Source organism: Balaenoptera acutorostrata, chromosome 15 (genome assembly GCF_949987535.1).
Source record: "Balaenoptera acutorostrata chromosome 15, mBalAcu1.1, whole genome shotgun sequence".
NCBI classification, from domain to species: Eukaryota; Metazoa; Chordata; class Mammalia; order Artiodactyla; family Balaenopteridae; genus Balaenoptera; species Balaenoptera acutorostrata.
Genome location: NC_080078.1, coordinates 38,498,758 through 38,515,662, shown reverse-complemented (window position 1 = coordinate 38,515,662; position 16,905 = coordinate 38,498,758). Strand labels below are relative to the sequence as shown.

At 48.0% G+C, this 16,905-nt stretch overlaps 1 protein-coding gene across 2 annotated transcripts; it reads left to right on the top strand.

The window, feature by feature from the left end:
* Positions 1 to 19: 19 nt before the first annotated feature.
* Positions 20 to 16,464, top strand: JPT2 (Jupiter microtubule associated homolog 2). 2 transcript variants are annotated; one of them, XM_057528393.1, is made up of 5 exons: positions 20 to 127; positions 5,012 to 5,151; positions 9,873 to 10,015; positions 12,869 to 12,914; positions 13,805 to 16,464. In XM_057528393.1, exons 1-5 carry the CDS (start codon positions 84 to 86, stop codon positions 13,984 to 13,986), a joined length of 555 nt encoding a protein of 184 aa, XP_057384376.1. In that variant the 5' UTR covers positions 20 to 83; the 3' UTR covers positions 13,987 to 16,464. The 2 variants fall into 2 exon arrangements, with proteins under 2 accessions (XP_057384376.1, XP_057384375.1); XM_057528392.1 differs by having other exon boundaries at positions 25 to 127; positions 4,926 to 5,151.
* Positions 16,465 to 16,905: the final 441 nt, after the last annotated feature.

Here is a 16,905-nt window from a genome sequence, read left to right as displayed (position 1 = left end):
GAGCGAGAAGGCGGGCCTCGGGTCGCGCGGGGCCGGGCGGGAAGGACGGCGAGGCGGCCGGGAGGCTCCGAGTGGCGGTCGACATGTTCCGGGCGCCGGAAAGCAAGGGAGGCCGGGTCGGCTCCAGGTGCGGCGCGGGCTCAGCCACGGTCACGTGGGGTGCGCGGGGGCGGTGGGGCGGCCGCGGTGAGCTCACAGAGCCGGAGTCTCCGCGGCCGGGTCGGGGAGGTGGGCGCGCCCGCGGGACCCGGAGGCCTGAGTGCGCCTCCCCGCGCGTCCGGTCCCAGTACGTGCTCCTTCATTGGCGAGCGCGCTGGAGATGCTGGCCGAGCCGTCTGCTGCGGGGGGGCGGGCGAGGCGGCGCTGCGGGGATTCTGGGGCCCTGCGGCGTGTGCGCGAGTGGATGGGCCTCGGGGCAAAGTCCCGTCTCGGGAGCCCTCAGCACTGCCGCAGACCGGGAGCCAGGCGGCGCCCTCCCCCACTTTACTGACAAGGAAACAGGCGGGACAGCAAGTGATAGAAGGAGAGTTTCGACTGGGTTTAAACACTCAGGAACACATAGCAGCGCGCTTGCTTTCTTTTTAGCTTGTAGAGCAATGGGTATTGGGAGTCACATAGAGTCGCCAGAGCTGGCGGTGTCCTGCCGCTGGAGGAGCCAGCTTGCGTTGTCCAGCTGGTTCTTCAGCTGCCTAAGAGTTTTCTTTATTGTGAGCCTTTTCTGTGACCCAGCCCCACAGTAAAAGCAGAAGAGTGTGACGTCTTTTGAGGTAAACAGTACATAGAATAAAATTGTTTTGAGTGATAAAATCCCTGTAAATTTGAGGGAGTTAGGTAAGTATTCAGTAATACTCCTACCCAAATAATGAGTCATTATCCCATGTAACAGTGACTATTAATCACTCCCGTCTAGATCTGTGCTGATATGGGGCCAGAAGTATATCCTGGAGTGCTCAGAATGAGTCAGGTTTCTGGTGCCTGAAAGCTGCTGTTCTGCACCACCCACACCAGCTGGGCAAGGGCTGCTTCCCAGCACTTTATCCGTTGTGTCCACTACGTACACTCTTTCTTTGTTTACACAGCCTGGCACTGGATGCCTAGCAAACATTGGTCCAGTTAGCGAATAAGCACCGTGAGGAACGCTGATGTGAGGCTGACTTCCAAGCTGTAGGAGACAGTGCAGAGCTAGTGCTCTAAACTGATACTCACATTTCTTTGGGGCATTAGTTTTTGGAGAGGATAAGGAGAAAATTCTTCCTTTTAGGATGTTGGAGAAGGAAAACCCATCTTAATTGGATGATCGATTGGAAGCTCCTGCTTGGGATCAGTTAGCAGCTTTGTCTTAAAGGAATTGACTCGCTCGACAGGCCTTTTACTTAGCTGTGAAAGGAATCAAGTGGTGGTTGTAAGATTACTGGGCCAGGTTTTCCTTTCTTAAAACCCTACTTTTGTTTTCTTGCTGAAGGATTATCTGGTGTTAAAGGGATTTTGAACTATAAAAGCATTATGCTTTAGCCATCATTAATCTGAGGTCTTTTAAGCTGTAGGATGTATATTTGTAAAGAATTTAATCTAGGTCTATTTTGCAGCTTCACTCCAAGCCTGACAGGTCCCCCATAGCTTTTCTGGGATACAGGAATAAGCTGTTGGAGGGGGGGTCACGAGCATGGGTCCCTCCAGGTGAGCGTTGATGTGGCCTCTGCCTCTGCCGGTTCTGTGGTCCACTTGAGCTGTGTGTATTTTCTTGTCATGTGCCCCTTAGTTTCTGTTGTGTACTTGGAATGTCTTCATTGAAATGTATCCAAGGGGTACTGAAAAAGGAAGCCATAACTGGGAAGCATCCCCATGTAGTGAGATCATCCCCAAGACGTCTGAGTTACTGGTATTCCCATCCCCCTCCTGTAATTAGGGTCGAAGTGATACCTGCACTTGATAGTGAGCCTATGAGGGCCGCCTTGAGCCATTGTTGCAGCTTCTGTTTTTATGGAAATGTCTATTTAACTCTCAGTCCGGTTTATTCGAGACCCTGTTGAGCAGCCTGTGTGATTTGCTTGACTGCTGCAAGGCTGTGCGACCCTAGTGCCACCCCATATAGCCTTTGTGGTGGAGATGCTTGCCACCTCTTCCCAGGAAACTTGGCCATTGTGTGCAGTAATCTCTCTGCTACAACATTCTTGGGCACCACTTTCCTTCCCTTCTTTTCAAAGTAAAGTAAAATAAAATTCAGAAAAGTACACAAAATAATATAATAACATATTTCTACCACCCCAAATTAACATTTGACTGTTTCAAATAAATATCGCTTACCTCCTGTGCTGCAGTGGTTCTCTTTCCTCATGGAGACCACAGACACAATTTGAGCCTTACCTACTCCAAAGGTGTCTTTGGAGTTCCAGTGACACTCAGTGCCTCTGTGGCATCACTCATGCAGAACACGGAAACTGCTTCTGCACAGCTCTATTCTTCCCAGAAAGCTGGGAGCTTCTCCAGGCCCAGGACTTGCCCTTGCTCGTCTTTCCATCCACAGGGTCTGGCGCAGGCCCACCCGTGGTAGGTGCTCAGGGAACCTTCGAGTTAGAGTGAAGCAAGCCGGGGAGGCCAGGGAGAAGCGTGTATCCAGGGATGTGGAATGTGAGAGGAGAGAGTGCTGGGGAGCCTACCCCGCATCTGGTCTGACAATTTGAGGGTTTGAAAGAAAAGCTGTGTTGCAAATAAGTCAGTAAAATAGGAAGTTTAACTCATGCCAGTATGAGACTTGATGTTAAGTTCAGTTCAGTTCTGAGGATGGCAGATCTCAGAGACCCAAGCCTGTTGGACCTGCTTGGAAATATGCCAAGAAAAATCGGGAATGTCATTGTGTTGGGGCTGTGAGATTTATAATGGGTGTGGGAGTCAGATGGCCTCGGGTGTCCCCCACCAGAGGGCCTGACATGAGGTCTTACTAATGCCTTTCTAATTTAAGTCTGGTTATTGGTCATTTTTTTAAAAAAGGTTTTTTCCCTTAAACCGAGTAATTTTTTTCTTTATCAAATCCTTAAGGAAATGCTAACTGCTGGACAGGCATCCCCGTCCCCTTCCTTCAAGCTGATGTGACTGAACCCATGTGGAAGGCTGGCCCACTGCACACTCGGCTTGGGTGGCGGCTTGGGTGGTGGCGAGCGGCCTGCCTGCGGTCTCCGTCCCAGTGAGCAGGCACGCTGGTGGCCCTCGGAGCAGACGAGCACTTTCTGCTGTCCTGCTTTACAGCCAGAGAGCAGAGAACTCCGTTCCCTTTAAATTACAATGAATGATCAGCTCCCTTTCTAGCTCTGTTGAGGAAACAGCATGTTAAACATCCTATTCTTCTAGTGTCTGCATCGCTTTTGTGTGGCGAGCTCTGCAGTTTCACTTCTTTCTAAATGTCTGGCGTCACAGGCGGTCCTCTTGCTTAGGACTGGTGAAAGAGCAGGGGCCACTCAGCAGTTTAAAACTCTGCTTTGAAATACGTTTGAAAGTCTAGGTGTCCTGGGACTTCCCTGGCGGTCCAGTGGTTAGGACTCCACGCTTTCACTGCAGCCAGCACAGGTTCCATCCCTGGTGGGAGACCTAAGATCCTGCAGTGCGGCCATAGGTTTCCTGTAAAGATGCATATGAGTTCAGTGTTATGCTGCCCTGCTGAAGGAAACCGATGCTCTTGGGGTGTCAGGGAAGAGCTTTATGGAATTTTCTTAATTCTTCAGTTATTGCAATAAAAAGTGACTCAAGGTCCGGCTCATCCACTTCTGAAATATCCAGCCTCCAAGTGCATGGCAGATTCCCAAAGATCAAGACCACAGTAGATTCGGCTGGTGGTGACTGAGTGTGGGAATAGCACTGCTCTCTGTGGGTGTTTAATTAAAATCCACACTTGAAGGATGCCAGTGTGTGCTGGGGTGACACTCTGCACATGCGTCGATCTAAAGTGAACAGTGGTCCAGCTGGTGTGTTCTGATCTGTCTGATGTTTAACTTGTCATTGGTGGTATCAGACCTTGGGACTGGAAACCATCAGCCTGGTGTAGATTCCCAGGACTCACGTGGGTTAGTGGGGGTGGTGCTCCCCATGGTCTGAGCTGATACTTTCCATTAGAAATGTGAGCCACATAAGGAATTTTAAATTTTCTAGTAGCCACATTTTAAAAAGTAAAAAGATTCAGGAAAAATTAAGTTTAATAGATATTATTCAACTTAATATGTGCAAAACATTATTTCAACATGTGATCAATGTAAAAGATATAATTAAAGAGATATTTTGCCTTTTCTTCTTTGTGCTGAGTCTTAGAAGTCTAGTGTGTAGTCTATACCTACAGCACATCAGAGCCCAGACCCCCATGTCCAAGTGCCCACTAGCCACAGTGGCCAGTGGCTGCCCTTTTGAGGACACAGCTCTCTGGGTCAAGCTTACTCTGTGGGTAAGTGGTGCACTGCCCCGTCTTTTTTTTCTAGAGGATGTTGAGGATTATTAGGGTGTAGTCTGAGCTCTGCAGCCAGACTGCCTGGGTCTGAGTCCTGGCTCTGCTACTTCCTGTGTGGCCCTCTCTTTAGCTCAGACTCATCCTCTGTGAAAATCATGCCTGCCTTAGAGGGTGGCCGTGTCAGGTCCTTGGAACAGGAGTTAGCGTGTATAAACGCTGAGCGAGTGTGAGCCACAACACCCAGCACTATTGTCTGCTAATTAAAGTGACTATTAAATTCTACTGAACTGGCTCAGTTTGCCTGTTTTATGGAAACTTTAATTTTACTAATGAGAGGTCACAGGAGTAACTTCAGAGTATGCACATCTCTGGAGGTCTTGGCATAATCAAGATGTACAGAGAAAACCTTTAAGAGAACTCAAGGGCAGGGAGGGAGGTTTGCTGGCTGGCCAGCGGCCATGAGCTTGTCGTTCCACGGTGTGTGGTTTTCCCACAGATGTCTGCCCCGACTTGCTGTGCCACAGCCCCTGGATGGTGGCGCCCGGGCCATCTGTCGCTCCCTCACACCCTGTCTGCTTGCAGGGCCATGAAGCCCCCGGGAGGAGAGCCGAGTGATCATCCAGAAGAAGCCGCACCTCCACGCAGGCCCGACAGGATGGCATCTAATATTTTTGGATCAACTGAAGAACCTCAGAACATACCCAAAAGGACCAATCCCCCTGGTATGGGCTTTTGACTCCTTAATCCTTTGGCCTCTACCTGTTCTCTTTTGTGCCGCTCTTTTGATAAAATTTTCCCTTTCTTTATATTGATCCTTTCAAATATTTTCTGGTGCAGGTTATCCCCTGCCATCAGAGTCCTAGAGTAGAAGGAAAGTTTTATCCTGACTTGTGCTTTGTGTCCTGAAGGTGGCTTGGTCATTCTGGGACTCCCCCTCATCTGTCTGTCACCAGATACTGGCTGCGTACAGGCACTGAGGGTACAAAGGCAGATGGTGGGGTTCTGGTTCCCACCACGGAAGCTCCCTAAATTGTCCCGTTGACTCCTTGAGATTCTTGAAATTGCGTGCAAATTGTGCATTTAGAGTAGTTTTAATCAGATTGTTAGTGGGATTGAAACTAAAAAGGGTGGCTCAGCCTGGCACACATCTGTGTGGCTCCTCACTACTTACCCACCTTCTAGTGGCTCCAGTGGGAGGGAATCTCAGAAGAGTGTTTCTCTTGGCTGATGGACAGTCCAGCTGAGCAACTGCACAGTGATAGTTACCTGAGGAGCTTTCCCCTGTCTGTATCTACGAGGGGAAGACAAGGTTTGTTCCATCCTTAAAGATCTGAGAGACCCAACACGGGAGTCAGAATTTCAGACAAATAACGAAATCAAGCAGAACCAGAGCTGGAACTACTCCCTACCCCACCCCAATTCTGGGTACAAATATTGCTTGACAAACCTAGAGTAACAAAAGCAATAGATTCAAAAGCTAGTTTTTTGGTTGTTTGGTTGTTTTCAGTGGTTTGGGGTGGGGGGTAAGGAGGGGTGGAGGTTAGTGGTATCTTTGGATTTAGTTATAGCAGAGAAGCAGGTGGTTCTTGCTGAATAACATTCTCCCCTACCCAGTTTGTGGGGGTGCAGGGCCAGGAGTGCTCGGCCCTGCTCATCCTTTGTACCAACGATGTGATGCGGCAGGTAGACTCAGACTGGAGGCACTGGAGGTGGGCGCGCCAGCGGCCGTGGCTCTGGCTCGGCACCATGCGCGGCTGCAGCTGTCTCTGGGGCTTCGGGTTCTCTAGACAGTGTGGCAGCGTGGGGCAGCGCTGCTTTGCCAGACCCTCAGAATCTCATGCTCCCCCGCCCATCTCATGCCCTGTGGGCAGCCTGGGCCCCTCCTGACTGGAGAGATAGAAAACCCCTGCGTTGTGCACAGTTGCAAGGTGTCGTGACAGCGACGGGAAGCCCTGTGCCAAAATGTCTGCTTCTCACGGTCCTGTTGTTTGGGGTTTGTTTTCTGTCCTGCCAAGTGCTCTGTGATGATAGTGGAGCATTTAACAAATGCCGGAGTCCCCGCTCTGCCTCCTCCTGTCACCCAAGAGCTCTTTCTAACTAATGAATGAATTACATTAAAAAAAAAAAAGAGGAAGGAGGGAAGAAAGGAAAGAAGGAAGAAAATTACCTGTGATGAATTTCAAGGGCAGCCCAGAAGGGAATCTGCTGGTGTGTCCAGCCCCGCAGACTTGACCCCGCAGACTCCGGGGAGGGCCTAATGGAGCACGTTCGGAGCAAGGGACTTGCCACCGGCCGTCACTGGAAGTTAACCCAGGCTGGTCGGGTGCCGTGTTTCATCTACTCTTCTGGTTTAGACCTCCTCCTGACAGTGGTGATTGATACGGGTGGGTCATTTGGTGTTTGTCAGGGGCTGTGCTGTGTGCCGGTCGTCTCCACAGCTTGGGGGATAGGTGGCAATACCCCCTTTACAGAGGAGGAAGCTGAGGCTCGGGGTTCACTGGCCTGCCTGAGTCCACAGCTCACTGGTGGCAGAACTAGCCTTTGGATGCAGGTTTTCCTGACTCTGAAGCCCATGCTCCCAACTTACCTCCTGAATATACCAATTGGGGTAAATTTCCTGAGATGGAATTGCTGGGTCAGTTTAAAATGATGGTTCTAGGGCTTCCCTGGTGGCGCAGTGGTTAAGAATCTGCCTGCCAATGCAGGGGACACAGATTTGATCCCTGGCCCTGGAAGATCCCACATGCCGCAGAGCAACTAAGCCCATGTGCCACAACTACTGAGCCTGCGCTCTGGAACCCACGAGCCACAACTACTGAGCCCTCGTGCCACAACTACTAAAGCCTGCACACCTAGAGCCCGTGCTCTACAACAAGAGAAGCCACCGCAATGAGAAGCCCGCGTACCGCAACAAAGAGTAGCCCCCGCTCACCACAGCTAGAGAAAGCCCGCGTGCAGCAACGAAGAGCCAACACAGCCAAAAATAAATAATCATAATAAAAATAAATAAATAAAATGCTGGTGCTTCCACTGGTCTTCAGACGTGTGCTCCAGGACGTCTGTAGCGCTTGCTCCCCACGCAAGGCGCTGTGCCTTGTGATTTGGTTCTTTAAAAAGTATATCTTGAATTTATTTTTCTTCAATTATGAGTGAATTGAGCATTTTTTCCACCTTCATAGCCGAATTCATCTTTCAGATAAAATGTTGAATAATAGACGGGCAGTGTGTCTATTATTTTACTTTTCATAAAATTCAAGAACAGAACTGTGTTGTTTAGGGTTGGACATATACATGGTAAAACTAGAAGAAGTTTGTAGTTTCCAGAAAATTCGGACACAGAACCACACAGGTTTTTGGGAGTTGATAGAATTCTGTAAGACGCGTGATCATCTGTGATCGTTACTTGGGTGTTTGCTTTATTTATATTTTAGGTACTTGTCTGTGTCATGTTTCACAGTTCTTAAAATGTTTTTAAATGAGCAGTGCCTTTAGCCAAAAACTTGAAATTGAGTTACTTTTATTTTTATCTTGCATTTTAAAATAAACTGAACGCTATCTTACAAAGAATTTACTTAAGCATGACCAGCAACAGCATGGTAACAAGCAGCGAGGGGTGACCTCGGGCAGCAGCTTTTCTCTACTTTGTAGTCCAAACATTTCTGCTGACGACACCCTGTTCGTAACAGCAGCCCAGCAGCATGACTGGGAGCTTCCTCTCCACGCTCTGCTCTGCCCACTCCACGTGTGTCGACTCACTTATCTCACCAACGACCCCAGCCAGGTGCTGTCACACAGTTGGTCAGCGGCTGAGCAGGATCCTGCCTGGCACTGGGCCCTGACCCCATGCTGTGTCGCCTGCCCCAGCCTGAGGGCTGCGGGTCCCTGGGAGGCTGTGGCTGGGGCTGGAAGGCTTGTGTTCGGCCTCAAACGACACGAATGTGTGCATCTTCCTGCGGTCAGTCCCACCCATTCTCTAAGCTTCTCCTGGCCCAGAAAAGCTTCAAGGGCCAGGTTCCCATCCTTGTGGAGCTGTGCTTTGTGTCCCCCAGACGACCAACCGGCATCCCAGAAGGCTGGTCGAGTCTGAGGGCTTGCGAGGGGACAAGCCCCCAGTGGAGCCTCCTCCTCCTCGGAGCTCCATGCTCCTCTCATGGTGCACCGTCCCCTGTTCTAACAGTATGGGTTATTACAGCCTGGAAGTGACTGTTTAAAATTGAATTTCTTGGAGACAGTCAATAAAGATCACAACTATACAAATGAATATGTTTAGCAGTCCTAAGCCCCTGCACCACAGCCACCCCATTTCCTGAGCAGACACATGGCCCCCAGAGGGGAGCACTTTGCAGGGAGGGAAGTGGAGTAACCAGTGCCCTTTATTCACATACAGGTCCTTTTATAGTGAGACGCTGTGTGCTGTCTAGATCGTTTTGCACCTTTTTCACTGAACAGTGTCTGAGGGAAGCTTCTTTAGCAAATGCTGACTGAGCATTTATGTCCCCAATGTTGTCGTAAGCATTTGACAGACAAGCGACAGTGAGTCAGTGAATCCCCTCACAGCGCCGTGAGGAAGGGCCTTGTACCACCGCCGTTCGAAGGGTGAGAAATGTGGGGCGCAGAGGGGCCGAGCAACTTGTGTGTGGTCTCATAGCCATTTGTGGATGCACCTTCTTTCTCCTGTAAGATTATAAATCTTAGTAGTGGGCGCTTGGTGGAAGGGAGGCGCTGGTGTTTGCTGAGTGCAGAGAGGGACGGGCTGGCGGCGTGTGCTCGCATCTTCCTGTTTAACATCGGTATTTACTTCTCACGTTCATGCCTTAGCCATCAGCTTATAAGAACTTACATCTGAGATGCATATTTTCATTGTAGCTCATCACATCATTTCTACTTGGCAGCAAAGATGTTAAATGTCTGTAATTCAGTGACATATCTAGTTGTCACTGGAAGTTCCAGACAGATTGAGGTGAGGAGAGTAGTCATTCTCAGTAAATGTTGTTTTCCAGATTACAGGTTTGCCTTGAATAGGGCATGTTATTAATTCAGTTCTGTCTGTCTGACCTCAAAATTTAGCGGGTGTTTGCTTTTAATCTATGAAAGAACTTTTCATGGCTTTAACGTAGAAGATTCTTCAGCAGGAAAACATGAAAAATTCAGGGTTAAGGAAATTCTAGAGGGGAAAATGCTGTTTTATGCCATCTTACTGTCTCGCTTCTAGCAGCAAGCCCGGTACAGCTCAGTTCTCGTGAGGAAGGCCCCAGCTGGCCCCCGGGAAAGGAGCTGGGTTTGACATGGGTCTTTAGGGATGCTCATCAACCTGATCACTCCACCCTTGTTGGCCTGAATTCAGGACTGGCACTGCGGTGAGAGGAGGTCTCTGAAGTCATGAGTGTGGAGGGTGGGTGGGGTGGATGTTCCGGGTTGCTAACCATCCTGATTTTTTCTGCAGGGGGGAAAGGAAGTGGTATATTTGACGAATCCACGCCTGTGCAGACTCGACAGCGTCTGAACCCCCCTGGTGGGAAGACCAGTGACATTTTTGGCTCCCCAGTCGCTGCTACTTCACCCATGGCACACCCAAACAAACCCAAGGTATGGACTGCATACAGATAGCAGACATGAGAGTAAGAAAAGCAAAACTTGAGCCAGGTACTCTTAAAAAGGCTCTGAGGCAGGTGTGACATGTTATTAGGAAGAGACAAGATGGGTGACATTGCTTTTCCTGGCTGCAGTCATTAGTCACCGAGTTTCAGAGCTCTCCTGAGTCATCGGAGGAATGTATTCCAGCCTCGTGATGACTTGAGCCTTGGGGGTCGCTGGTGGTGGGGGCAGCCTGCTGCAGGTAGGCCACTGCCCTTCTCTGCACATCACAGATGGATGCTGAGGATATTTATAATACTGAACATAAAACAGGGGAGTTCACCTCTCATAAACATTCCTCTATTTTTAGTGGTCATCAATCAATAAGTACAGTAACTGCATCGGATTAAAATTCACCAAATACTTAGAATTTATGGGTTCCTGATAATATTTTTAAAATCTAATTTGTCACCTTCGGAGAATGTCAGAGGACCATCTGGAAAACTGCTGACAGATAGAATCAAGCACTTAGCCAGTGTTTCTTGCATGAACAGTACCTCAGGATGACAGCTATTGAGGGAAAGTTTCCTTTTATAAACGTATTCCAGCCCATAAATGAAGAAGGAATAACAGAATTCAAATATCACCATTTTGCAAACTTGTAATGAAACTGTAGATCTGGGTGGTAATCATCAGTGGCTGCTAACATCACAAAACGACACCTCCAAAAATTATAGGCCTCGTGATAGAAGTTCATCATGGACCACCTTTGAATTCATATCAAAACAACCAAGCCTGAGTCAGACCAATCCTCATATTAATCAACACTACAGGGATTTAGTCAGAGTAATACAAGATATAGGAAACTACATGGAGTCAATAGGGGGAGATCTTAGTAATTTTTAAAAACACTGAGGATTGCAATCGCTATCAAAGTTCCAACAGTGGTGTGGTTTGGTTTTTTGGTTTGTTTTTGTTTGTGGTGCTTTGTTTGTTTTTTGAAAAAATGGAAAGACCTATCCTAAAATTCATATGGAATCTCAAGGGACCCTGAATGGCCAAACAATCTTGAAAATGAAGAACAAAATTGGAGGGTCACACTTCCCAATTTCAAAGCTTACTACAAAACTACATGAATCAAAACAGCATGGTGCTGGCATGTAGACCAACGGAATAGAATTGAGAGCTGAGAAATAACTCTCACATCTGTGGTTCATTGATATTTCCACAAGAATGCCAAGATCATTCGTGAGGGGAGAGCAGTCTCCAACAAATGGTGCTGGGAAATGGAATGTGCACATGAGAAGAATGAAGGTGGACACTTACCTTACACCATGTACAAAAATGAACTCAAAACATAGGGACAGATCTTATTCTTGGATTCGGCAGTGGTTTCTTAAATGTGACACCAAAAACAGGCAACAAAATTTAAATAAATAAGTTGAACTTCATTAAAATTAAAAACTTTTGTGCATCAAAAGATACTATCAAGAAAATGAAGAGACAGTGCACAGAATGGGAGAAAGTATTTGCACATCACATATCTGACAAAGGTTTGCTATCTAGCCAGAATATGTAAAGAACCCTTACAATTCAGCAACAAAAAGACAACCACATTCAGAAATGGGCAGAGGCAAGGGGGAGGGATGGCGTGGGAGTTTGGGGTTAGCAGATGCAAACTATTAACATATAGTATGGATAAACAAGATCCTCCTACTGTATAGCACAGGGAACTATATTCAATATCCTGTGATAAACCATAATGGAAAAGAATATGAAAAAGAATGTATATATATATGTATAACTGAATCACTGTGCTGTACAGCAGAAATTAACACAACATGGTAAGTCAACTATACTTGAATAAAATAAATTTTTTAAAAATAAAAATTTCAGAACCAGAATAAAAGGGGGCAAAGCATTTGAATAGACATTTCTCCAAAGAAGACACACAAATGGTCAATCAGCATATGAAAAGATGCTGAACATCCTTAGTGGGGAAATGCAAATCAAAACCACAGTGAGATACTACTTAACACCCACTAGGATGGCTATTATCAAATAAAATGGAAAATAAGAAATGGTGAGGGTGTGGAGAAATTGGAACCCTCATACACTGCTCTTGGGAATGTATAATGGTGCAGTCACTGTGGAAAACAGTTTGGCAGTTTCTGAAAAAGTTAAACATAGAATTTATCATATGATCCAGCAGTTATACTCTTAGATATATACCCCCAATTGTGCAAACAACAACTCAAACAGATACTTGTACACTTAATTTTAATAGCATTATTCACAATAACAAAAGATTGGAAACAACGCAAGTGTCCACCGGCAGATGAATGGGTGAACAGAATGTGCTGTGCTGTACACATGTGATGTTATATTATTCAGCCCTAAAGAGGAATTAAGTTCTGACACAGTGTAACACGGATGGGCTGTGAGAACATGTGCTGAGTTTAAACTTGATTACGTGTTAGACATTTAAGGAGTCATTAGTTTTTGCAGTTGCGAGAGAGTTTTTTAGGACATTTGAAAGAGCCACATCTTGAAATATTTATGGATAAATGAAATACGGGATTTGCTTTCACATAATCCCACGAAGGGGTGGAGGGCTGGAAGTTGGGAGGCATGTGTGGCTGAGACCAGAATGGAGGCGAGCAAGCTGATGTCACTTGCTGTAGAGCAGGTTACCTGGGGGCTCACGGGGCTCTTCTCTCTGCTTTGTTTATGGTTAAAATTGTTCAAATAAAAACTTTTTAAAGGTAAAAATAGACCCAGGTCATCCATGCCTTTCCCGTCGTCTGCCTGCGCGAGGTAGGAGGTGTCCGAGTGGCGGATTGACCTGGGTTTGCCTCGTTACAGGACCACGTGTTCCTGTGTGAGGGAGAGGACACACTGGACCTTAGAGGTGAGCTTGTTTTCTGTCCCTTCGCCGGGGCTCACGCTTTGCAGAGGCCGCTGGTGGGTGGGGAGGGAAAACCCTGTGCCCCCCCCCCCAGCCTGCCAATGAAGACAGCAGAGTTGTGGTGATTGCAGGAGGGTTTTGTGTTGGAAGGAGGCAGGGGAAATGGGCTCAGTTACTTCTGGTGACAGCGTTCCTGCTGGTTTTTCTGCACCTCCTGTCAGTGCTGGTCAGCCTGGGCCTAAGGCTAAGGCGTCCTCTTCTAGAAGCTCATCTCATGTAGTGAAGGGCAAGGGTCCAAAGCCTTCAATGAACTTGTGACCAAGGGCAGTGCTGGCAGACCTGGCAGAAGAGAAGGGCATGAAGGAGGGTAGGGGAGGAAGACAGGGGGCCGTGAGGAGGAGCAGTGCGGGGCTGTGGTGGGGTCGGGGCTCCCCCCGATGGGTCGCTCCGCAGTGAGCTGCCCCGCTCGTGGGGCTGGGTGTCAGGCCCAGTCAGTCCCCTATGGTCCTCTGAGCTGACCGCAGGCACTGATTTCTGCCTTCGGGTCACCATTTCCCTTTGTCGATTAGGAAGAGATGGGAATTCGTTCATTCAGAAAGTCCAGAGTAACCTTGCCTTGCCTTGCTGGGCCCCCCACTTAAGACGAGCTCACTTTGAGGACGTTTCCTTTTCATACTTGAGGTGGGATGGAGGGGAGTGGAGTCCAGCAAGCAGTGTGGAGATGATCCCTCAAGGATTTCTCCAAGTGTGTTTCAGTACCGGCCCGGCTTCAGCCCAGCCCTGGGGCAGGCAGAACCTGCTCTGCTTCTTTTGCATTTCCTTGGACGGCGTGCCCTTGCCCGTTGGGTGGCAGGCAGCCTGTAACAGGACGCTGTGCTGACTTTGTCCCGCAGCCGCAGCCAGCGCCTCTGCCAGACAAGAGCCGGGTGAGCCAGGTGGCCCGAGAGAAGCAGCCCGCGCCCAGGAGCCTGCGCCCACCATTGACAGCCACGAGCCCAGGCTGGGCCCGAGGCCTCGCTCCCACAACAAAGTCCTGAACCCGCCTGGAGGCAAGTCCAGCATCTCCTTCTACTAAGACTCTGCTGCGTCCCCCATAGCCAGACAAGAAACTTGAGAGATAGGATTTCAAAATTATAGTTTCTTTAGCCTGAAGGAGCGGGGTGGGGAGAGGGTCTGTTGGGTGGACACCTGAAGCTGCTGCTCTGGCTCCACTGCCATCCCGAGAAGCTGGAGACCTCGCCTCCCGGAAACCAAGGGAGGAAACGTGATCCCTGGTGTGAGAGGAGCTCTCGGGTGGGTGGGCAGGGAGGTGGTGCCAGGCAGGTGCACCTGAGGCGTGGGGTCTTCACGTCCTTGGTGTGTTGGCTAATTGGGTATCTAGGAGTCACTAACACAGTAGCAGAGTTTAAAGCCTTTGAGAGAAATCCAAAAACCACGTGTCCGTTACTGTGGGATAGAAGAGCAAGACACACTGAAACCCTAGCGGGGTGGGGAGGGTGGGTATCTGGATAGACCCCTCAGATCCTGACGCCGTTTACCCTTCATGGACACGGTCTCTGTTTCTGGGACTTCGGCCCCAGTGTTTTTCACTTCAGTTCCACAGATTTTCTTGAAACATCTTCATTGCTTTTCCTCAGCAGCTGTAAACAAAAAACCAAAATGTTGTTCTCAGTCTTATGCTTTATGGAAAGATTTTGTACCCTGATCTCCCAAGGTGCCCCGCTTCTGCCCTCTCAATCCTTGGCCAGATCTTACGTAGAAATCTCTCCCTTTCATCCACGAGAGACTGGTTTTGGGCTCTTTACAGGCAGTTTTGCTTGTGAATTGTTCCTTTTTTTCTCATCAGCCTTAAGTCTAGGCCTTTGCTCCTCACCAATGATGTGGACAGTTCCCTTCACCAGCAACACTTCCTATCTACAAGGCCACTAACTTCTATAGGACTTTAAAACTACCCAGATCTATCCAGGTAATGGGATTGTTTAACTCCTTCATGTGTCTTCCTTTATATTCCTGCTGACAGTGGGAAGAAGAGATGCTTGAGAACCTTGGGTTCTTAGGTTTGGATTCTGTCATAATAGCTCAAGACCTGTTCTCAAGTACCAGCTTTACATCAGTAACTGTTGACTCTGGTCTGTTTCTGACACCTTTCTAGAAAAAAGTCTGTTGCTCAGGTACACCAAAGAGGAAGGAAAGTGTTCTTAGGCCACCCTTTATAAAGGTTTGCAGAACCTCTGGATCATATTCACAGTTTCCAGACGAGTCTTAGAGACCTTAGGCCAAGATATTAAATAGTTTGGCAGTAAAGTCTCAACTGGCCCATTCCATGGTATTTGCCAGCAAAGATAATGGGCTGGCAAGAATCGTGCTGCTGTAATCTGTCAGGTGAAAGTTTTTCCAATTGAGCCTCTAAAGGGCTACGGTGTCGGTTCCTGTACTGCAGTCACGTGGGACCAACAGTTTGGGTTGGAGCTACTGGTACGAGTGCCTACAAAGCTAATGCAGGTGCTAAAAATGTCTTCATCGTTAAAATGTAGTCACACTCCTAGTGGCCTGGACGCTCCGGTGACTGCAGGAGCTCCCTGCCAAGCTCCACATCCTCCACCGGCGCTGGGGGAGGGTTCACACGGTGCTTTGCCAAGCAAAGACACTTTGCTTTTCTGTCCCCCTGCAGACTTTGGAGCCGAGAAACACTGGTTCCATGTGACTCTGTCAAGTGCTTCCTATCTCCTCCATCCTTCAAATGGTCATTTATAGGAAAGTTGTCTGGAATTCATTTTTTTCCACAGTAAAAAATGTCATAAATGGTGGTTAGCTTTTAAGCTCAAACACACTAACTTGTTTAACTTACAATAAGATGTTCCAAAGGTAGAAATGAACTGCTATTTATAACTTTTTTTTTTTAATATACAAGGAAATGATTTGTGAATTCCAAATTGGATTGCCAAGAAGACCCTGACGTGCTGCTGGCCCTCGGGGCTTCAGTCTCACCGTCAGTTACATGAGGGGAAGAGCTTTCTAGATCTGTCCCCTGGCAGGGACTTCCAGAGCAGAGCTGGGGTTAGAGGCCTGGGGGAAGGAGGAAAACAACAAGAGCAGAGCCTCTGGGCAGCAATGACTACATCACCTTACTTTTGTTCCCATCTTCCCTCTTCCTTTCCCTCCTCGGGGCCGTGGGCATGGGTTTAGAGAGCCCCGGGCAGTCTGGTCACTGGGAGGAGCAGCAGAAAAGTTTTTGCTCCTTCGAACCTGATGGGGGAGGCCATTTGCATTTGGAAAATGCTCTGTACATTGGGGACTGCCTGTATTTGGAAGCTTCATTAACTCTTAGCATCCTTTTCTCAACCTCCAAGCTGCATTGAGAAATTACTCATCTGTATTTTTACTAAGCCTTAAAACTTTATGTGCATTTGGTGCCAACTTTTTGTAAAACTGTATCAAAAACAACAAACCTGTGCTCACATCTCGATGTAACTTTGAGAGGAGCATTCTGTTATTTTTACAGGGCAGGAGTGGGTGTAGCCGTTGAATTAAACTTAGCAGTCACGTACTCAGAGTCTTTGCCTATTGGTTGTGTGCACAGTGTGTGTGCGTGCGGTTGGGCGGGTGGACATGTTCACGTGTTTCCTCCACGTCCATTCTCCAAAGTGCCTGAACTCTGCTCCTTCCCTTACAGCTTTTCATTGGTTGAAGGGGTTTGCCTTTTTTTTTTTTTTTAAACCAGAAGATGCCAAAATTAATCTTCTCAAAGTTTATGGATTTAAGGTTTTTTCATTTGAAAACCAAAGACTTTGCTTTGAATAGAATGGACAGGAATGTGGCAGCGTTCTTTTAGTTTCCGTAAATTGAAGGTAATAATTCTTTTTTCGCTTAACACCACTTGTTTTCCTGAAGAATTTGCCTCTGCGTTGACTTTGAAACTTCCATGAAAGCCTGACAGTGAGTAGATGACGTGCTGAGCTATTAGAATCTGCCTGTAGATTCAGGTCCTGTAGAG